At 35.2% G+C, this 24,079-nt stretch overlaps 1 protein-coding gene across 4 annotated transcripts; it reads left to right on the forward strand.

Annotated features, from left to right (window-relative positions):
- The first annotated feature begins 2,896 nt into the window (after nucleotides 1-2,896).
- On the forward strand, nucleotides 2,897-23,624 carry LOC121322440 (integrin beta-6-like). 4 transcript variants are annotated; one of them, XM_041262409.1, is made up of 17 exons: nucleotides 2,897-2,990; nucleotides 3,288-3,403; nucleotides 11,715-11,793; nucleotides 12,860-12,939; nucleotides 13,799-14,006; nucleotides 14,427-14,673; nucleotides 15,383-15,548; nucleotides 15,836-15,997; nucleotides 16,626-16,721; nucleotides 17,386-17,475; nucleotides 18,241-18,375; nucleotides 18,851-19,268; nucleotides 20,233-20,455; nucleotides 21,295-21,392; nucleotides 22,186-22,305; nucleotides 22,636-22,802; nucleotides 22,912-23,624. In XM_041262409.1, the coding sequence occupies exons 1-17, from the start codon at nucleotides 2,966-2,968 to the stop codon at nucleotides 23,011-23,013; spliced, it is 2,532 nt and encodes an 843-aa protein (XP_041118343.1). In that variant the 5' UTR covers nucleotides 2,897-2,965; the 3' UTR covers nucleotides 23,014-23,624. The 4 variants fall into 4 exon arrangements, with proteins under 4 accessions (XP_041118343.1, XP_041118344.1, XP_041118345.1 ...); XM_041262410.1 differs by having other exon boundaries at nucleotides 18,851-19,217; XM_041262411.1 differs by lacking the exon at nucleotides 18,241-18,375.
- The last annotated feature ends 455 nt before the right edge of the window (nucleotides 23,625-24,079 follow it).

Genomic DNA, 24,079 nt, shown 5'->3' on the forward strand with positions numbered 1-24,079 from the left:
ACAGCTGACATCTGATTCCAACATTTTACCACCAGAGGGCACTGTGAAACCACTTAGGTTTCTAGATGACCTCGTGCTATATTTTTTTTGTATAAATTTAAACAGGAAATGCACATTGAAATTAGCCTTCATTTTTTTCCCCCAAAATGGCTAACTCTGTTCCATGCTATTCTTTCAGTTGTATTTTAACATGAACTTGAACTGCAGAAAGGACGAGAGTTGTTTTGTCTGAAGAATCTAATAAACAAAACTTTTGAAAAAAAAAAAAAAAAAAATATATATATATATATATATATATATATATATATATATATATATATATATATATATATATATATATATATATATATATATGATATGAGTTCATTTGTACAGTATCCCTAGCACTTTAAAATGGTGTGTTTACAGTCATTTTTGTAAAATATGTATTCTGCTTTTTATACATACATTTGTAACAGTAACATCCAGTGTTGCTCTGTCTGTTTCAGCTTCCATCACTTCAAACAACATATGCTTTTTTATATATAATTAAGTGATTCATATACATGTATGAATTTAAACTATTCTACAGCAATCAAATGTTTTCTTTTTGCATTTGGTTCTTCAGGGTATTAATTGTAGCTCACTGAGTTCAGAATATAAAATATTAATTTTAATATTACACTACCTTCTACATATTCTTATATAAAAAAAAAAAAAACATCAAATTAAACGGCAACACTAATATTGTTAAGATTTCTTCTGAAAACTGAAGGATATTCTGGCCCATTTCTGCAATACACCTCTCTTCTTTAAAAGCAATACATTAGAATTAGAATAGTAAATGAGTTGTATTGTTTACCAGTGAGTCCTTGTGACAGAAACAGAATGATTCTTGGTCATAATTCTCCCTCCCGACCTGTGAGAGCTCTGTGTAAAGGGAACCGAGTGCCCTGGACTCGATGGCCAGACAATTCATTCCGAGGGTTTGGTGGAAGTCGGGCATTTAGAAAGGGGGCGGAGCTGCGGCACACTAAATCATCGACCCGGGAGGGAAACCATCTGGCAGCCGCGGATTGGAGGAGCAGTTGCAATCGTTAACCACAGGGGCGTGATTGATGGCATGAGACGTAGCGAGGTGATCTGTTCCTTTGTTATGGTTAACGCTAACTCGGAAGGAGAACCGTGTTATATATCATGAGTGTTTTGTCAAGTTTAATTATATACTTGTTTGTTGCTATTAGACGGATAACACAATCCGGACCTGTCACTACATGCCAGCACAAAACCCAGACAACACTGTACTTGAGTCACAATTAATTGTATTTGCATCCACGAGCACTACAGCATTCTTTGGACTTGTGACCATGTTTGTGTGTGTATTAAGGACTGTGTTTATTATTTTGGGACTGAACCCTGTGGTTTCACTGAGCAATACGCATCGTTGTGTATTGCCAGTTAACTTTATTATTTACTGTTGTCAAGTGACTTTGGATTACAAAATAATCCATCATTTCACCAGTAACGTTGTTTGTCCTTGTCTTGAGCACTGCATCGTCTCTTCAAAAACTGCAAACCACTTTGCCACAGTCCTTCACTCAAAATATATTTTATCAAATAAGCAGAACCCCCTCTGCCAGCATTCTAAGAGCAGGGGCCATTCCCACGTCCTTTAATTCCCTCCACTGCCCTTAAAAAGCAGCTCTACATCTATAGACAGTGTTGTATTGAGTTTCAGAAGAAATCTAACAGAATTCAAAGAGTTAATATGTTTGCTAATTCGCAGACTTTCTGGCACCAAGTGAATCTTGTACTAACAGATGCCACAGCAAACCAGGAACATGGATTAACTGATACTGTTTTCTTTAACAAGCTGGGGAATCCAAATGATTTCCTCTAGTACCGATACAGCATCTTAACAAGTACGATACCAGACTTCTATTAGCTGGGATCGTTAGGTGCTGCAATGTCACAATATTGTTTTCTGCAAAGAAAAGAACTGTAGATGATAAACCTGCTGTTTTCTTCTGTCAAGCCAGTGGAGCAGGGCAGTTGATGCATCCCACACAAGCCACACATGGGAATATATGCTTGCAATGCTGTTAATCAATTTTCTAACAAAAAAACTGAACAAAACAAACAACAAAAACAATCCAAAGTTGAAATACTGTGCAGTAACCAGTAGTTGCTGCAAAGAAGACCAGTCTGATTGAACTTTGCCATACTTTTCTGCTGTTCACAGTAGCTGAACACTTTATTACCACATGCTGTATGGGGATATTGGGTTGTATTGTGAACCGCTAAATGAATTCAGCCTCACTGTATAAGGTTTATGATTTTTGTGTGATTTTATCAGTAAAAAACAAAGATGAAAAATAATAATACATTCACCTCAGTCTCATTATAGCAAATCTGCACCTCAGTCTCATTATAGCAAATCAGGACACCTTTGTATTTTCCAGTTAGAGGCGCTGAAAGAAAACACTGCAAATTATTTTAACCAACTACAGTATTTCTTCTCGGGGTACATGATACAATTAGACATAAACTAGCTAATAGACATGTCAAGTATCCACTTTATCTGTTCTCAGAATGTTTGCTGTAATGGGAAATCAAGTCAGCAGCTCAACACAGACCTCATCTTGACTGGTTTCAGTATAAAATGATACACTGGCATATTTTTTCCATGTGTCATCCTTGAAGAGTAGCACATTTGTCCATCCATCTAAATTTAATCTATTATCTGGCAACTAATGCGCACTTGGTATTTTTATATCAGTCGACCAGTTGCTACTATCATTCATTACTCAAATGCACACACTGGCATAAATGAAGCACATAAATCAAGCCAAGGTCTTTGGAATACAGTATTTTACATTGATTTTATGTTACTTGGTTAAAGGAGAGCTGTGAAGTTCATACTTATTTTCTTCTTTGTTTTTTTTTCTCTCTCTCTTGATAACTGAAGTTGTTTGGTTCATTCATTATGCTATCAAAGGAAACTGCTAATGGTAAGTTTAATGATTTGAAGCTTTACAGCCTTCATAAAGAAGTCATGTAATCACAGTGTACTGTTTGAACAGAGTGCTGTGCATTTTGTTTTTCTTTTGTAAGATTTCCTGTGTGTATAGTTGTACAAGTTTGTGCTCATTATGCTTTTTTATATATAAGCTGTCAATTTCTTTCAACTGCAAGTTGATTTCATTGATATATGTAAATTGAATTTAACATCTGTTTAGTTTAAATTGTGTTTATTTCTGCCTTTTAGTCTCTTTTGGTATAATTCAGTTCCTATGCTTGCATTGCAGTGTGGAACAGACTCAAATCACGATTTGGCACACAGTTTGACGGTAGTAAAATAGACAGAGGGTGTGGAGTGAAAATAGAATCCAATGCAGCAGATGGCTCTCCCTTCAATTCTGTGGTGAGTTGCACTGACATGACAGGCAAAGATAAGGACTGTGCCTGCACTGCAACTGTGCTCTTTAGAAACTAAACAACTGCAGTGTTATCAGTCTTTTAACTTTGGGGGAAAAAGACAAACAAACCCATATAAAGAATACTTTTCACACCTTATGAAATTGTGGGATCTATTAACATAACTCACTTAATTTTATTTTATTTCATTTTTTTTTTATGAGACTATTTTGTGAACATGTATTTAGTCCACGAAAACGGTTATTTAGTAACCTTTGTCATGCCTTTTAATGTTATCCAATAGAAAATTTTATTGCAAAATTACTTACACAAGGCAATAACCCAGCCACTACTAACTCAATAAGTTACTTACGACAGGAGCAGAGCATGCAGGCCACCAGTTATTCCCCGCCCCCCCGGTTTCTCCACGTCAATGTAATTTCCATCAAAATGTACATCCTTGCACCAGATGCTACTTCCTTGATGACACGTTGTTTGGTTTATTCTGTATGATTAGCAAAGGAAACTACTTATGGTAAGTTTCATGATTTGAAGCTTTAACAACACTTTAAAAAGTAATGTAATTACTATCCTAGTAGGGAGAGCTAAACAGCAAACCAATTTGTTCATTTTACCCAATTAAATTCCATTTTAGAAATAAAAAGACACATTTGATCATTTCAAAAAATCTGCCCTAATGTATTTGTATTTAAACTTATTGCCAGAATTATAAAATGGCCTACAAGTTATGACATTTATACATATTGAACACATTAAGATTACTTTTGTGCTTTTATTATGGAATAATAAAATAATATTTTTTTGAACTGTATAGCTGTCATAAATGTAGTTATTTAGTCCCGATACCAATAAAATAATAATGATGCCATCTTTATTATTGAAACTAAATGTAAACATATACTATTATTAAGTCTTAAAGTCTGAAATATAATACAAAAGTATTACAATACAGTTAAATATATAAAAAAAAGAGTACATTAAAGAAGCTATAGAGTGAGCCCTGAAGCCATATTACTCAACCCAAAGTTTACTCTCTACTGACTTTAATACAGCTTCACAGCCTGTGACCGAAAGGGAAGCTGCATATATACTTGTTAAACTGAATGCTAACAGAAGGCAAAGTGCCTGGTCTTTAAACAGTTAAACAAAAACAAAAAAATGAATTCAATGAGAGAGCCTCTGTTGAGCTGTCTTGAATTACAAAATGTTCTAAACTATCTAATTTCTAATGAAGGTGGTTTAATATGATGCAAAACAGATTCAAACTCGTGAGAAACAGTGGGCACCATACTGAGGGTGGAATATATTAGCTGTTGAAATGGTGGGGATTTCTAACCATCTACCATGTAAATAGAAATGAATGGGTCGAATTCTCCCACTTTCTTGTAATGTATAGTTTACCCTTGTCTGGGCATGAAATACTGTAAATGGTTGCTTCACTGAACTCACTTGTCTGATAGTGGCTTATCACCCCCTGGAAGCCTTTGTCTGGATTTCTTATATCCCCTAATTGTTGGTATTGGTGTCATTGCCCACAGCCTCTTCCAGTTTGCTGCATATTAAAATACTTGTACTGGGAAGGCACAGGCAAACCCATCCTCAGGGGCTTCATTTCCAAGAATGCAATGTGTCCTTTCATCACACAATGTTATAAAGTACAAGCTACTTGGAACCATTGTTTTCCTTCATGATTCTTGTCTAATTGTAACACACAGGTACAATAATCATAGGTGTTGGCTTTCAGTCACTGAGTCTGCAGGTACACATTCTAGCACCAGGATCTACAGTTAGATAAAAAAAACTCAGACAAACCTAGTCACAAACCTCAAACCCTGTGATCACTGACACCTTTGTGATTCTGGGCTTTTCTTTGTTTTCTTGAAAATACTTAATACTTAAGTATTTTTTCAGAAGGGGTTTGTGCTCATGGGCAAAATCCTTTCATTCGGCCTTTACTGACACCAGTCTTTGAGGTCACCGGCACTGCAGTGTTGTGCTGGTGATTCAGAACAGCACTTGCAGACTGCCATTCAGGTTAACATCACAGATATTCATCATAAAAGTGATCACACAACTGAGCATGATAAATTTCTGAAAGTCATCATTCAGTTATTCTGCTGCGGACTGCCTTAGATCTTTGGCTTTTCTGCAGTTCCTCAGAATTGCGAGATACAATAATATGTGAGCTCTGAGCTCTATTTATTTATTTTTTGAATTGTGCTTATCAAGAGAAAGAAGGAAACCAGGATAGCGAACGAAGGTAAGTATTTATTAACTTTGCACAACTCAAGTTTTGCTGCATCAGGGTACTTTGTTCTTGTCAGGCTTCGTTTAACTGCTCCTGTAGTAGTCGGCTATTCTCGTTTGATGAAGCTCCTGCATTGCCTTAGTGGATTCTTGCTGAGCCGGGTTGATGGTGTGTTGGCTTTGTGTGAGCAACTTGAGTATGTTTGCAATATCCACCATTTTGATTTTACTTGATCTATATATAGGGCTTTTGATAAAACTTGATAAAACACCCCCAATACAAGAAAAAATGAAATCGGTGGAGAGCTAATAAGCACAGGAAAACACTGGAAAAACTGTTGAAATGGTTAATCAATTCATGTTGACTTTACCCTTTTTCCATTAAAAAATAAAACCTACTACAAAAATAATAATAAATACATTTCCCAGTGCTGCTGGGCAATGTCCCGCCTTCTTGACTTGCTTCTACCATTGATTCGTTCTGAATACTTCAAACCCACCCCAACTACTGAGTGACAGCACATTCCTACATTTCTTTTGGAGACTCTGTGAGATTTAAAATGAGATTACAATCAGGATGGAGGCTTGTTAGTGGGATTTTACGCTGTATTACAGTTAAGATATGGAGGACAAAACAAAATTGTAGCGAAATGTACAAAAATGCCTACACACAAAAACCCCAGAAGAATGTGCCCTTGACCATAGGGATTTCATTGTGGAAGACAACAAAGGAAAGAAAGTACAACTTAACAGTCGAGTTACTACGATACATATTTTTGCAGAAAAAAAAAAAAAACTCTCAAGCATTTTGGAAAATAACCAAAAACACAAATTTTATACAGTCTGTCAAAAACGAAAGCCCCGAAAAAAAATATTTACATAAAACTCGAAAATAGCTACAAAATAAGCACTGAAAAATACAATTAGTAAAACCCGAAAAACAGAAAACCTATCTATATAGCACTAAGAGTCTCTGTGGGTTAGCAACCTTCTTTTCTTCAGTCAGAATCCCACTTCTAAAACCATGTGTGAGCTTTGAGCTCTATTTATTGTGGACTCTGTCTGAAGTGTGCTATACAAGAGAAGGACGGAAACCAGGATCACAAACAAAGTTAAGTATTTATTAACTTTAAACAATATAAAGTCTAACCCAGTCTTTGGCTACTACCACACTTCTTGATCCCTGACTAACAATTATAATAGATGCACTGTTTTCCACTCACAGTGCATCAACACAGTCCATATAAAAATAAACACTTAACAGCCAAATACTGTCTTATGTGTCTCTTTTTGTTTGGTTTAAAAGCACTGTTGTCTGACACTGCAATATTCAGTGTTTCTTGGATACACAGTCTAGTTGTGCATGGTCCCCTGTAACTTGTCCTATGTTGCAAACCCGTTTGCAAGTGGTAAATCATGATTTATTTATTCCAGTTTCTGGATGATACTTTGTTCTCCACACTCTGACCATGACCAACTGTCTAATGTCATTGCAAAACCTCCAAGTACCATTCGGTTTTGCTATCATGACTATCTGGTTATTTCACGGACTAGATGATTCCTGAGTCTAATTTTAACAGAGACTACTTATTTTTGCACATCAACTAGTTTTGCTTCCCAAACTTCTGGGAGTGTGATAATCTCATGATGTGTAAGTGATGTTCTTCGTGGCAAATTAGAAAAAAAAAAAAAAACTTGATTCTTTGCTACAAGCTTTTTGACCTCTTTCACTTGCTCTAATTTTAAATCTGGGCCCATATTAACAGTTTTCTGCTCTTTATTAACATGATTTATTGTTAAAACCTCTCATTCGACACATGGTTAATAAATTAATGTGATGTAATTGCTCAGTTCTGTGTTTATTGGGTTTATAAAAATTTATAGGACCTACTGCATCTATGACCTCATAAGGCCCTTGCCACTGTGTAAATAATTTACTCTCTGGGGTAGGAACTTGCACCATTACTCTATCTCCCGGATTACTCTATCTCTACGCTATCTCCCGGATTACTCTATCTCTACTCTATCTCCCAGATTACTCTATCTCTACTCTATCTCCCGGATTACTCTATCTCTTCTCTATCTCCCATATTACTCTATCTCTACTTTATCTCCCAGATTAAAGGGATGCTGTTTAGTTGTTTTATTACAGTAACCCACCTGTCTTGCCTGGGTGTCTCATATGCTCTTGCACAATGGGGGTTATTTTTTTAATTCTTTCTTGAAGTTTTATGATATAATCAACAACGTTTTTCCCTTTCGACTGATGAGCCTCCCACGTCTCTTTTGCAATATCTAGAATACCGCTCGAGTGTTTCCCATACAAAAAGCTCAAAAGCAAAAACCCTGTTGGAACCTCCCTAATTGCAATTGCATAATTCTTTCATCAGTCTATTTATAAAGAGAGTACCCTGATCAGTCAATATTTCTTTTGGTATTCCAACTTGTGTAAATACCTGAACTAATTATTTTGCTATGGTTTTGGATGTTATATTTCTTAATGGGATCACCTCCGGATAGCAGGTGGCATAGTCCATGGTGACCAAAAATATATTCATGACTGCGTGCAAACTTATTTAATAGACCTATGAGGTCCATTGCAATTCTCTCAAAGGGAATATCAATGATTGGCATAGGTTTTAAATGTGCTCTTAAGTGTGGTCTGGGACTAGCTTTTTGGTACTGCGGGCAGGACTGAAAAAAGTTTTCTGCATCCTTGCAGAACCCTAACCAGTAAAATTATTATAAAATGCTTTGGAGGGTTTTCTTTCCCCCTAGATCAGTTCCAAATAAATGGTTGTGCATTAACTTCAATACTGAGTTCCTAAATATAGGTGGTATTAATAATTGTTCTACTGGGCTGTCATTAATAATAGTATTCCTGTAAACTAAGTTATTTTTCACCATGAAGTGTGGATTAATCACTACATTTTCCATTTACTGATACCACCTGGTTTTTCAAATTCACTAAGGTAGGATCATTTTCTTGTTCCCTAACAAACTGTTCACTACCAGGCAAAAAAGATTTGTTATTATCATCTACTTCAATTCCTATCTCTGGGGAAGTTACTGTAGTGTCAGTCATACTTTTGTCTATGGTACATTGCATTGCCATCCCTTTTCCCTCCCTCTTTGTATGCTGGTCTACCAATACTGGCTTAGCTGGGGGTCCCCTTTTTCTCTCTGTCATTTTTTTTCTCATTTTAAACACCTTTCTGTTACCCTTTTGCTCTGGGAATCAATTTGTATGAGAAAAGGGAAACATACTCACTAAGCTCTTTGGAGACTCTACTTTGTTCTCCCTTTTTATCTTAGGGCCAGCTAATTTCCTGTGTAATTGAACCAGGTCCTTAAAGGGCACATAAGGACCTTTTTTATTTAATTGTGTTACATGTTCCCATCTGTTGCTACAACTGTTTACGTAACGTGTGTGTATTGTTTTATTTTAATTTTTTTTTACATTTTGACCACTTTTTTAAACTTTTAAATTACATTCCCTGCCTCAAGATGGCTTCCCATATACCCACATGGACCTCTCAGAACTACATTTCCCATTATCCTCCTGGTCACTGGTAAACTCCATCTCCATTACATATGTGAGCAGGAGGATGATGGGAAATGTAGTTCTGAGAGGTCCATGCAAGGGGCCCTGTAACTGGTCCTACGTTTCAGATCGTTTGCACTCTGACCAGAGTGCACACTTAGAACGGGTCTGGCTTCACACACAATAATAAAAAACAGGCAGCCTATTTCAGGCCTTGTGGAGTTCGTCTCCCACCTCTGCAGCTCCTGGTTTGAATCCTTCTTTGTTGAAATCCCGGGTTCGTTTAGTAGCTGCAATCCTCGATCTTTTGTTTTTCTTCATTCAATACGGTCCTCACAGATCCCCTCTGCCTACTCTACTCTCCTCAACTGTAAAAACCCTCCCCTTTATATATCCCAGAATTCCCATCACTGCAGTCCTTCTGGCTTTCAGGAACTATGGGACATGTAGTCTTTTAATCTGTGGCCATTTTTGCTATTGCTGCTGTGCCTACAACAACTTTTAAAAACTCTGTGACAAATAATAGTTAGTGTGGTCCATTTAATAGAAACCCCCATTGTTTCTATCTGGACTAACCTACAATAACTATTCATTTGTCACAAATATGACTCTATGGTCTCCCCTCCATGCCAGGCAGCTACCAATCCTAAAATGACTGAATTTTTTTTGACCTTTACATATTTTACATTGTGGGAATCATACTTTACATCGCTTCTCCTGCCTGGCAGAATGGATGTGTTCCACTCTGGGTTGTGTTGACAATATATACTGTAGGAGTTTGATGATGTTAAACAGTGAGATTGACTTTAAACTTGTTAACTATAGTGGGTATATATTGTTTGGGGATGTAGACTTCAACCTACCATTATAGTTCTTTGAGACTACGTGATAAAACAGGTCTACAAGATCCTTTGCCAAAAGGGTCTGCCAGTTACTCTTCTCTGCCTATTCTGGATCAGATTGTGTTTATTTATCTATTAAGCTTTTTTTTAATTTGTAGGGGGTCCTCTGCTAAAGGTCTTTCTGGTCTTTACAATAAAAACAACAGAAAGTAGAAAAAACTAAAATCCACATTATATATATACAGTATCCATTTACATATGACCAGTACTGTCCACCACAGTCGGAATTGCACTCCAGTCCCTTGGTAGGAGGTGCAAGGTTGTAAAAGGTGGGGAGACGTTCCAAAACCTGCTGGATTTCAAGTCAGTTTGAACTCTCCTACACTGAGCAATTCTATTTGACATCCCCATGTGGCCAAGCTGCTAAGGAAACACAGGTAAAAAAAAAAAAAAAAAAAAAAAAAAAAGCCCTCCAACTACAGTATGTCAGTGATCCATATAAACATGCAGAACTTGCTTTTTCATATGCCACCTCAACATTTCAGTTAAACGCTATATTTGATTGTGCATATAATGACAAATTATATAACAATAAACAGTTTTAATTTCATTTCACTTCAAAATTTCCAAAGTATTGAATAATGTAAAATATAAAACTACATAACAGTGCTGCCAGTATAGCTTACTTGGTACTTACATGTGCAAATATATAAGATAAGAATGTTATGCAATGGGTTATCTTTAAAAGTTGCACTTATTTCCAGAACTGTCTAATACTGATACAAAATGTTAGGTCTATCACAAAAGAATGATTGAAAGGAAGTTTTATTTTGTGAGCTAGACACTTTTAAAGAATTCATACTAGATAATAAAGCTCTTTGGTTTTGTATGTATTGTTATTTAAAAGGTCCAGTCTTAAACCCATGCAGGTTTATTATTATTATTGTTATTTATTATTATTATTATTATTATTATTATTATTATTATTATTATTATTATTATTATTATTAATAATAATAATAATAATAATAGATAACCTCTACATACCTCATGCTATTTGATGTTGTGATCAGTCTAGTTTCTCATATCTGTCTTCTTAAAGATATATACAAATGTAAAGCCATATAATTAAGTCACATTAAGGAAGCCTGCAGTAAATATCGCCATGATATCAGATATTGATAAGCAGTATAACATGCTGTGTTCCAATAATGGACAAGTAGAAACATAAAATAATACATTAACAGAACACTTCTGTACATAATTTGATTATACTATTTGAAAAACATTCTTACATTTGGGGGATAATTGGTACTTAAAACTAACAACAGATTTAAAGTTTAATCAAACTGCGCAGCCCAGTTATTTGGAGCGACCGTTTATGATCTCACCGCGTGCATAAATTTCCACACCTTTATTTTTATGCCCTTACCTGTAGAGAAACCAGGAAGCGGGTATAGGGCTAGGCACGTTAGAATGTCTCAGCCTTCGCAGAGCCAGTTTCACCTAGACAGGTAAGGCTCGCATTTTTTGTGTCAACTTCAGGTTGCAGTTCTATACTGTCCTCATTCATTTAAACGGTTGTAAACTTGAATAAAACTGATGGCGGAAATGAAAACCAATGCGTTAATATTATATAACAATTACCGTTTTTATCTATACAGCCGAAGCAGCAGTGGAGACTAATGGGGATTACAGTGATCAGCGTTATTCTTTTTCTGTTCAGGCACGGCTTTGTGGAAGGTAAGCGTACAAGTAACCTATCGCATAGTCGCGTTAATCAAGTCAAACACGCATTTTAGATTCTTAGACCACTTCTAAAGTTTTATAAACCCACAAATCTCAGATTACAGTACCAGTATTGCTATTGTCAGTTGTCATACACTTATCACCTGAAAAGATTAGGGGTTTAGCTATATGGTACCCGATGTGGAAAGAGGTTTTTGTTTGTTTATATATATATATATATATATATATATATATATATATATATATATATATATATATATATATATATATATATATATGCGCGCGCGCGTGTGTGTGTGTGTGTTAGTTTAAGAAAATGTATGATACGTTAAAGACGAAGTATGTATATTCGTGGAAAATGTTTGATACAGTCATTGCGTGCGGAAGGGAAACATACATTCAAGATATATTTTCCAGAATAAACATTTGTAACCTCATTGCCTATACAGTAACGTTCAAACATTTTAAAAAAATGCAAAAGACGGCAATACAAAATTGTACACATTTTAATTCAAATATTGATTGAAATCACTGTACAGTAGCCCACAGCGCAACTCAAAACAGTATTTGATTCACATTGGAGAGACACCTGTACGGTATCATAAAATACATATGTCGGTTTCCTTTTTGTGCAAATGTGATTGGCCAAGGAGGATTCCATTTAGTTGCATTAATTTGCAGATTTCTTTACAAGCATAGTTTGAAACAAAGTCGAAAGTATTACACCTCTGTTTTAATGATGTTTCACACGCCATATCCTCGTGACCAGTTAGCTTTATATATGAAGCCAACTGGTCACTAACAATTCCAACACGGTAAAATACGTTTTTTTTTTTTTTTTTTTTGTTTGTTTGTTTGTTTGTTTTTTGTTTTTTTGTGTCTGTGTGCGTGTGTGTGGTGACAAGATGCAGACTACAGTAGGCCTAATTGCTAAATGATTATTATTACAGTTAAGTTTAACTGCAGTTGAATAAAATATGTTTTCATGGAATCCTGGAACAGTAAATTTAAGTTCGTGAGAACGTGAACTGCTATAACCATTCCTTAACCATAACCATAGGAACGTGTTCTACTGAGAGCGGGATGACATGTGACGACTGCTTGCAGCTTGGACCACATTGCGCGTGGTGTTCTCAAGAGGTAACTTCATAGAGATTTCTGTGAAACAAATCGGTTACATTACACTGCTGTGAATATATATATATATATATATATATATATATATATATATATATATATATATATATATATATATATATATATATATCAGCGCCTATTTACACCAAGGTCATTTTTATACTCAAATCTTTGCCCCAACACTAACATTGACCATTCAGTATTATCATTTATCACTGGGAAACCAAGAACCCTAACCCTAGCCTTAACGAATCATTATTAACAGTTTATACTGGCAAACCAACATAATTACTAATGAAGTTGTGTACACATTTTATTAACGGTTTGCACAGCAGTGGTATTTATAGACAGCGCTGATACAATAACACTAACTTCGAAATATTTTAAAATGCGGCACACAGTATCCATTACCTGTTTATTTGTAGTTTTGTTTTGATTCATTCTTTATTGAAATGTTGCACTGGACCAAAAACTTACATTTGTCTCTTGTAGCATTTGTGTTAAATCCCCACCTCCATTAAAAACATACCCATAAAACTGGCAGAATTGTAATGACTAATAAAGGGTTCAGCTTTTATACATTACAGTGTACTCAATATTGTCTTGTATACATTGAAGTGTATTCAAAAATTATTATTATTATTATTATTAGTAGTAGTAGTAGTAGTTCATTAGTTTATATCAGTATTGAGGTGAATGAAATAGATCCATTTGACAAATATTCAGCATGTATCACATTCCAGAATAATTGCTATAACTCAAAGAGGTAACGAAAAAATTGTGCAGAATATTGTGTTACTGTATTAAAAAGAGTATTCAGTGAAGATTTATGTTTTTGTTTGTTTGCTTTGCTATCTCCTAGAATTTCACAGACTCGTTATCTAACAGTAAAAGGTGTGACAATCTAACCAATCTTCTGATGGAAGGATGTCCAGAGGATTTCATTGAATTTCCCGTCACCAAGGTTGTGATTCAGAAAAAAAAATCTTTGGGAGGTGGAAGAAGCCAGAAAAACAACAGGGATGTTACCCAAATAGCGCCTCAAAAAATGACTCTAAAACTACGACCAGGTAAACAGTCATATATTATAATGTTGAAAGCAATCTTTCTGACCAACATTACTAAATAAAAACCACAAGCTTTTGAATTATTTAATATGGCACTCACATCCCTGCAGAGCATTACTTGGTGTTTGCATCCCAAGTCTAAATTATGTATTGTATTGAGATATATATATGTGTGTGTGTGTGTGTGTGTGTGTGTGTGTATATATATATATATATATATATATATATATATATATATATATATATATATATATATATATATAATACAATATTATGATTCTAAAATGTATATTCATTTTAGAATACATGTATCAAATGAAGGTCAAATCAAGTTCTTTCACAAAATATGCAGGAACATATTGTTTGTCAGGAAAGGTTCAAGTATCACTGAACAAAACCCAAACTTTCGTTATTTCTTGGCAGCTACTGAGGTCACATTCCAAGTTGATGTCCAGCAAGCTGAAGATTACCCTGTTGATGTCTACTACCTGATGGACCTGTCAGCATCTATGGTTGACGACCTTGAAATGATTAAGGAGCTGGGTACTACACTCTCCAAGGAAATGGCAAAGCTTACCAGCAAGTTCCACCTAGGATTTGGATCATTTGTTGAGAAACCAGTCTTACCGTTTATAAGAAAAACTCCAGAAGAATTAAAGAACCCATGCAAGTAAGTGTTATTCTTATTCAAGTACTGGTATCACAGCTTAGCGAAAAACATCTTGTACCAATTGAACTTGCCTATGGCATGTCCAGACAGCAGTTTTTCATTTTGTATTGTCTTTGCATTCGTGCATATTTACACAGTTTACAGCAATAATTTATCTATATTTAAATGTATCTCTCAAAAAAAGGACATCGGTTACTATTTTATCTATTTTATCCAAGGTAACTGCCTCATAATCAGAATGTTTTGACTCCTTGTCACCCTCCAGAGCTGGAGGGCACAGCTACTTATTGGAAGCTGGGTTGCATGGCAATGGGACTGTATTTATGGGTCTTCGATTGCTAATGCACAATCTAAAATATTTGGATAGAATGCTGGAGACATTCCTAATGTTTTGTGCAAAACAAATTCTGGTTGTTTGGATTACCGTCCACTCTGTTGTTAGCCTTGGGGAGATAGTGTGCAAAATTACATGTGCCTTTTCTAAAGACAGTGGTGAAACAGCTCTAAATCATAATGAAGAGTATTCTTTGAACGATAAAAGAAATACAAAAAATGTGTTCAGGTTCTATGGATCTTACTGAGTGTTCCAATAACCAGATAATCACATCTTATTACAGTTTAACTCAATATGGATAAAACGTGCTGGGGGAAAAAAAAAGAAAAAAAAAACAAGATAAAAGGGATGGTAATGACACTTTTTTTTCCCCAGGGGCGTTGACCAATTTTGCTTGCCAACTTTTGGATACAAACATGTTCTTCCTCTGACTGATAGTGCTGAGAGATTCAATGAAATCATTAAAGATCAACAAGTTTCAGCTAATATTGACATTCCAGAATGTGGATTTGATGCTGTCATGCAAGCAGCTGTCTGTGGGGTAAATAAACTAATGATTATCTGTTAGCACTTAGTGGCACATCCTTTCATTGACTTAGTATTAAAATATACCCTCCTCCATTATGAATATATCGTAACAAAGTATGGGTAGTATTCTTTGTATGAAAGCATTATACTTGTAAAGTTTATGTAAATATTTGTACATATGTGCATGGTGCAAAATGTTTACTATAAAGCTCATTGTGACAACGGCTTTTTAAAAGTAACTCTTTCTACTAAATCAATGAAAAATCCAATGCATTCAACAGAACAAAAAAATGCTTTCAGGATAAGATTGGCTGGAGGAATGATTCAATGCATCTCTTGGTGTTTGTAAGTGATGCTGACTCCCACTTTGGAATGGATAGCAAAATGGCAGGAATAGTCATTCCTAATGATGGACAATGCCATCTGGACAGCAACAACGAATATTCCAAATCAACAGTCTTGGTAATGGATACTCCTCTTTCTAATAGAACCTAGAACCTATTTATTATGGGGGGGGGGGTTCTGCCTCAGTACAAATAAACATATTAATGCAGCCAATAATGTATATTGTGAATCTTAGCCGTGAAGGCATTTTGTTCAGTATTATTAAAAATATATATATATTAATATATTTTATTATTTTAATTAACTTATCAACCCAAATATAGCACATTAGTGGTGTGTGTTTTCTTACAACATAGTTTGGGTATAACAAAATAATTCCATTGTTAAATTTCTGTTTTGCATCCTGAGCTATGTCAGAGCTTACAGTAAATGTTATTTATAACCATCCACTGCTGCACGTAGTAAAGGAAGCATGCCTATTTGGCTCACATATACACATGAGGGGAAGAATGCGTGCAAGACAACAGGAACACTTTTAAAAACAAAAGAAAATGTATCCATATAATATATATAACCAAATGTTTGAATGGGTTTAAAGAAATAGAAAACTAGAAAGGCTTTTCATGTAAGGTGTTCCTAGTCACCCTGCTTAGCAAATAATCTATATTTTAATAGAGGTTAAAAAACATGTTGATCCAAACAATGGTTAATTACATGACAGGTATTGTATTTTAAAACTTTCTAGGAGTATCCAACACTTGGACAACTAATAGATAAGCTTGTAGAAAATAATATTCTTCTCATTTTCGCTGTGACTGAGGATCAGAGAAACAACTATGAGGTGAGATGACCTTTATATACTAAAATTCAAAATATAAAATATATGTGAAGATTTGCAATCAGTTTAATTGATTAAACTTTTTAAAAAATAGCAATCTTTTAACACTTGAGACCTGTCGTCTTACCACCATTTCAACGTGGATGTTAATAAAATCTTCCTGCTACTGTATTAATCACCAGTAAAATGAAGTTTTAAACATGATGTTTATTTAAACCCTTTCTCTAATGTCTCTTATTTCTGTAAGTAAGCAAATGCATGGAATTAAATACAACTAATGGATTACCATAATTTATTATGTACCATTATGTGCCATTTATGATGGAATGGCTACTATATATTAACATCTCACTATGCTTTTTTGGCTATACAAAATAACACACACTCTCCTAAATTACACAAGTTACAGGTACCAGGAATGCAAGTTAATTCATGTTAATTTACGTTTACACTAGTGAGGATAAGTAGGTTAAAATGTTTGTGGTAACATGGGTTTTTCCATCATATCCTTAATATATAGCTTTTAGAGATAGTAATAATAAGCTTATTTAAATCAGAAAATATGGCCTGAGCAGAATACAATGAACAATAAGTAACGCACAAAGCTGTACATGTTTAAGCAGGACTTTTGGCACTTGCATTTATTTTGTATGATGTTATCTTGTAGAATTATGCTAAGCTGATCCCCGGAGCCACAGTTGGAGTACTTCAGTCTGACTCCAGAAACATTCTGCAACTGATCATGACTGCATACAAAGTAAGAAATATAGGTGTGTGTGGGGGTGAGGCTGATGGATTGTTCTTTCATTTAATCTTTTTTTTTTTTGGAAGTCTCCACAAAGGTAACTGCTGATAACCCTTCAACATGGGGACGTGCTCAATACAAAAATATTATGGGTCGTGTTATAGAACTAAGAAAGACCCAATTTTAAAGACACCTCATTATTTATTTGCAGTTTATATCATCCCAGAAAGATAGATATTTTATAACCCCATGTAAGAAATAACAAACAGTAGCCATTTTGAATGAAGAATATTAAAAAGGAATCTAGCTGTGTGGATGTTTATATTGTCTGAGCCGCAGTTCAACTCCCTCCTCCAGTCTGATTCACGGTCGACAGGTGACAGGCCTCTACATGCTTCTTGTTAGAAGTTTTAGGTGTTTGTTACCCAGTGATTTCGACTTCAGACATGAAGCTGAACTGAAAGATTAAGCTAAACCCGTACACAGCTGCCGTCTTATTATCATTCCACTCACTCACTACACAAAGAGCCTGTTTTCTGCTATATTCTTTCCTCAGAATAACTCCACAGGACTGATTCAGCTGAGAAGTAGACTGTAATTCAGCCTGTACATGTACTGTAGTTTTGGGCAAATTACATTTGCATATTATACTGTAGGTGATATACATCATTACAAATACTAGTATTAGTACCTAATACTAAAACCCTCAACCAGCAGGAAACTCGACACCGTTTTAGATTTTGTGCTTATGATATGGCCGTGCTCTCTATTTTGAAGGAATTGCGCTCAGAAATAGAGCTGGAAGTAGAAGGTGACACTGAAGACCTACAAATTTCCTTTACTGCGATTTGTCATGACGGCACAGTTCGTCCAGGACAGAAAAAATGTTCTCATCTTCAGGTCGGAGACACGGTCAGTAATAATTACAAACAGTCTAAGCACATACCGTACAACAGCAATGCAAGACCATTCGGATTTAGAGTTGTAATGTTTCGTATTATTTAAGCAATAACCGTACAGATCTAGGGAATTAATGACCAGCTGGAAGCTTGTGGCCCGAAGCAAAGCCTATGGCTGTAAACCCTCAAAGGTTAATAATTCCTCAGGAAATTCCCTGTACATTTCTAGAGCATTAACAATGAGATTGCCTTTTACCATTTCCAAAATTAAGTCAGGTTTCTAACATTTATTTTACTGCATTTTATACTGCTATATTTTGTCGCATATCAGTATGTGTTACTTTTTTATGAAGATGTTGTTTCCATTTAAAAAAAAAACACTGCATTAAACTGTACCTACACATCTGTTAATGGCACTTGCCATTTGTGCTGTAAGCGCTATGTTGAAAAGCAATATCATATGGTAAAATGGTCGTTTTTCTTTGTAGGTTTCATTCAATGTTACAGTGGAATTAGCAGATTGCCTGAAGAAGCCCAAGCACTTTACAATTAAACCGGTGGGATTCCAAGATGTGCTGGAGGTTGAGATCGAAGCGATGTGTAGCTGTGTCTGTCACCATGAAGCAGAGTTGAACAGCTCCCGGTGCAGTGCAGGGAAGGGCACTTTCCACTGTGGCATGTGTGTGTGCAACCCCGGCCACATGGGCCCACACTGTGAATGCACTGAAGATAACATACAAACTAGCCACTGCAAAGAACATCTGGAGGGGGAATCATGCAATGGGCAAGGAGAGTGCTACTGTGGACAGTGTGTTTGCCACCCTTCCAGTTTTGGACGCATTTACGGCGCATACTGTGAGTGTGATGACTTTTCCTGTGTGAGGTACAGAGGGCTTCTTTGTGGAGGTATGTCACTGTAATGAAAGTAAAATATAAGTGCTGTGATAAATGTTGCCTATCCTATTGGCCTCATAACAAAATTTGAGGAACAAATTATAAGTCTGTGGTTATAACATTTTGCTTGGCTTACAAATATTGGAAAAATGAAATGGCTTCTCTATGATGGGCCTAAAGGTGTATTTGCTAGTTACAGTTAACTTTTACAATGGACCTGCAGTAGCAGCACCGAGCAGAGGGAGGCTGTTCAGATGTTACACTCATAGTGCAGCTGCAGGCTGCCAAGAATGAGGCAAGGAAAGACTGACTTCAGAGACTTAATAAGCTTAATATGTACATCAACAATGATCAATCCAACTACATAGTGATTAGGAGAGCTGTGAAAATGATGAAGTTGAATTATTGGAAGGAAGTATAGATTTAACCCTTTCACCTTTAATAACCACTTTTTACACCACCAGAGTGGCAGCATGCAGTTATGAAACTATAAACAGACTGCTTTGGTTCCTTTTTTTAGATTATATGGTAGCTATGCAGTTTATATATATATGTGTGTGTGTGTGTGTGTGTGTGTGTGTGTGTGTGTAGTACTGAGAATCTGGAAAGTATCAGTAGGTTAGAAGACTTATCAAGTAATAAGTGTTGTTAGCAGCATATCTATTGTACTGTACATTGTGTACTTTTTGTGCTATTAAAAGTCCTTGACCAATATAATATTCAGTTGCACTAGATTAAAGGGAATGAATAATAAAGTAACTTGTTTGCTCTTACCTGGTAATCTCATAGTAAGCAAGTGACACAGGTCATTTCCATTAAATGGAATAATGCACTTATAACTGCAGTTACTGAACCATGTAAGTGCATGAACCATTAGTAGTTGTAAATTAGACATAACTCTGTAATTATATGTTTATGTGTTCCCTGTAATCTGAAGTTCTACCTAATATTCCAGTTAATACTTGTCTCTGTGCAGGTCATGGGAATTGTGACTGTGGGGAATGTGTGTGTCACAATGGCTGGATTGGTGAATACTGTAACTGTACCACAAGTACAGAGTCCTGTGTTTCTGATGATGGCGTACTCTGTAATGGAAGGGGAGAGTGTGTTTGTGGTAAATGTGTTTGCACGAACCCCGGAGCCTCGGGCAGTAATTGTGAGCGATGCCCCACCTGTGGAGATGCCTGCAGTTCCAAAAGGTAACTTTTTGGTGTCACTTAGTTTGAGAAAACAATAAAGCTGTTACATATACTATATATAGACCATGGATAATCTTGTATCATACTGTGTTTTTTTTAAATTCATTAGCCTGTAGCTGTCTGACCCTGTATTTGTTCTGTCTTTGTAGTTTTTAATATACTGTAAGGCATTTCTTTCAAATGATAACCTGAACTGTATTATACATGTATCTGTTTGCAGTAATATTTATCTATCCTCATCTGTGGGGAAATTCAACATCTATCAACATGCAATTTATTATGGCAGCATTGCCTGGATTATATGTCAGCTCCAACAACTACTGATGTTCAGAGTAATGAGAGTACACTTATAACATATCTTTGCTTGTGTCAGTATTGTTCATGTTATTTAACTAAAGTGATTTGATCATCTTAATCTGTATTTATTTATTTTCATTGCAAACCATTTTAATGTCAATGGTCACATAGCCATTTTTGCTTGCAGACAATAATTAACTGATTCACTGTCATTTAAATAGACAGGACACATAAAACCACATCACAAAAGACAGATTTTATTTCACCTGTATGAGTTACTCATATCATTCCTCATGCTGTTGAATGAATCCCTGGGGCAGTGTCTGATACTTGTCAAGTTCAGTAAGTAAAGAGTGAATACCAGTTTTCAAAGAAGGCTCCTTGGGGGATACACCCAGCTCATATTACAGTCTATATTTCCAAAACCAGTTCAGGAACTTTTGCTGACTTACCCTTCTCTATGGAACAAAAACACACTTGAAATGTACACTATTTAGAACTTGTCTGACAGTGACTGATGTGCTGTTGTATTATTTTATCAGAAGTTGTGTTGAGTGCCACCTATATGCAAAAGACCAGTCACCAGAAGAATGCTATGAAAAATGTAAAGACGCCCATACCACAGTCATTCATAGAGAAGGTAAGCAAACCTTAATGTATCTTTCAGAAAAGAAAGTACATAGTGTGATATTTAACAAAGCTCAAGGATCTTTGTCTCCAGTGAAAAATGAGAACCGTTCTTTTTTTTGTAAATTGTGAAAAATTATATTTTTGTTTCAGAACTAGCACTAGATTGTTTGGATAATAATTTAAACAATGTTTATTAGTTTTGCTTACATGTTTCCTTATTTAAATCATAATAGCTCTTTAAAAAAAAAAAAACTACTAGCCATTAACCATAAAGCAAAAGTAAATTGGAAAGATTTGTAAAGTCAAAGTGCACATTCTTTGATCAGTGTCACTTGGCTATCTGAATGGAAATCGTGGAACATTATCTATACGTGTTAGTTGTGACATTTAACAATAGAGAACATATTATTTACCTTGTCATACAGACAGGTCTATTGTGAGCCATCTACTGGTCATAAACCCCTAATAGTAATTATTATGAGTTAATTCACACTAATGCAAGTTGATAGGACTATCTGATTGGCAGAGCTGATTGACCATAGTACTCTGGGCTACTAACATGAGATACAAAGAAGAACTTCAAGCTCGCCAGCCATTGACATGGAAATCAATGCTATACAAAAAGAACTATATCTTCTTACTCTCTTGTATCCAAGCACTATTCAAAAGATTTTAAGCCTAGGCTGTAGCATTCAGTGTTGTAATGCAGTTATACACTATTTGGGCTTTTGAATCTATGCCAAATTTACCTTTACATTTGCAATATTATATATGTATATTTTCTTTCAAATATGTATTTACAGATTTTAAAGACAACAGATCAATTCCATGCACCTTACAAAGTGATAATGAATGCATTATTTCATTCCACATGTCAGCTGATGAGTACAGACTGACTTATGTTTACAACCTTAAACAAGCAGGTGAGTTTATATGTACCCTTGTACTTTGTTATGTTGTTGTTTTGTTATAGGCGATAGATCATATTGGTTCAAGCATCTTGCTACCTTCTTTGTATGCATAAGTCTAGCATCATGTGCATCTGTTTTATAGGAAAGTAGACTTTAATTAGAATGTATTATATTAGCTATAGGGACACTTTATCCACCTGCATGCTGTGCACTGGGAACAAAATAGCATGCTTCTGTTTGTACTTGCAGCCGTAGGAGCTTTTAATCAACATATTCAAGCTCAAAGTGAATCTACAGAACAATTATTTTATTTCAACTTTTTTTTTTTTTTGCTTGCTACAGACTGTCCTAAACCTCCAAATATCCCTTTGATAATTTGGGGTGTTTCCATGTCTGTTCTTACCATCGGGATCATCCTGCTCATCATTTGGAAACTATTTGTGTCCGTTCATGACCGCAAAGAAGTGGCTAAATTTGAAGCTGAACGAGCAAATGCTAAATGGCAAACGGTAGGTGTATGACATGCAACCACATAACGAACGCTGGCTTTTCTCTTCTTCACTTTTCACCAGAGCATGCACTGATTTAATGTCTCTAATTACATTCCTTTGGTTCCAGGGAACAAATCCACTATTCAGGAGTTCTACTACTACATTTAAAAATGTGACATACAGAAATACCGGAAAACAAAAAGGGGACATTTCTTCAGAGCACTACTGACAGATTGCACACAGTACTGTACACTAGGAAATGTAAAACAAAACGGCAGAGTGCACTGGTTTTGAATGTTTTACTACCTGTTCTGATATTTGTATATGGTGGCGTTGAATGATGTAATGATACTAGAGATGTTGCTGTACACTGGAAATATATAATTGATCCTGTTATTTCAAACCAATAAACTTTCGTATACCTTTCAGGGCATTTTATGTTAAAGAGGAGAAAAAGCAGTTGTGTTTAAACTCTATTTTAAATTGAATGCACTTCAATTTTCTGCTTTGAAATAACCCTATCATTTTTGTTTGTTTATTTTTACTACTGATACAAACCTTAAGACTGAAAACTGGATGAGAAAGTCATTCTAATGACTGTATATGAAAACGTATTAGGCTTAAATTCATATAAGCACCATTGTGTGGACACAATTTTAGCATTAGTTCTCTAAAATAATTATGGGTGTTAAATTGAAAGAAAATATTGTAAATATGTGTTTTGTTAAGGCTGTGCCTTGATTGTGTTGAAATTGCTTGTTGTAAACTGTAAATTGTTATTGACATGTTTTGGTTTATTTAGAAATTTAAAATGTCTTAATAAAGACAGTTGTTTTTTAAGTGTTTTTTTTTTTTCTTTTGTTTGTTTAAGCACTTGTTAAAATGGTGCACTGGTAATAAGTGCATGTTCATGATTGCAGTTTTAGTGCTCTGTACAAGTGTAATTTTAATTCTCTGCCTACAAAAGTTCATTCATTTTTAAATCCAGACTTAAAACATATGTTTGCAAATGTTTTTTACAATTCATATAAACTGCAACTGAAGTATCTTTTTCAAACTGATTCCAACCAAAATTACCAGTGTCAAGCTATATCAATGAAAATGTACTGAGCAATATAACAGTTTTCATAAATGGTCAAGTAACTGGGTCATACCAGGGTTCAAAGTGTATAAAAGTTTCCCATAGTAAAAGAAAAGCAAAGTGTAATAAATCATAGTGAAAGCACAGTAAAGAAAGAGGTAAGTGTTAAATAAAGACCAGCGAGGTATGGTAAAGCATATTCATAAAAATGGCA

This window comes from Polyodon spathula, chromosome 10 (genome assembly GCF_017654505.1).
Source record: "Polyodon spathula isolate WHYD16114869_AA chromosome 10, ASM1765450v1, whole genome shotgun sequence".
Taxonomy (NCBI): domain Eukaryota; kingdom Metazoa; phylum Chordata; class Actinopteri; order Acipenseriformes; family Polyodontidae; genus Polyodon; species Polyodon spathula.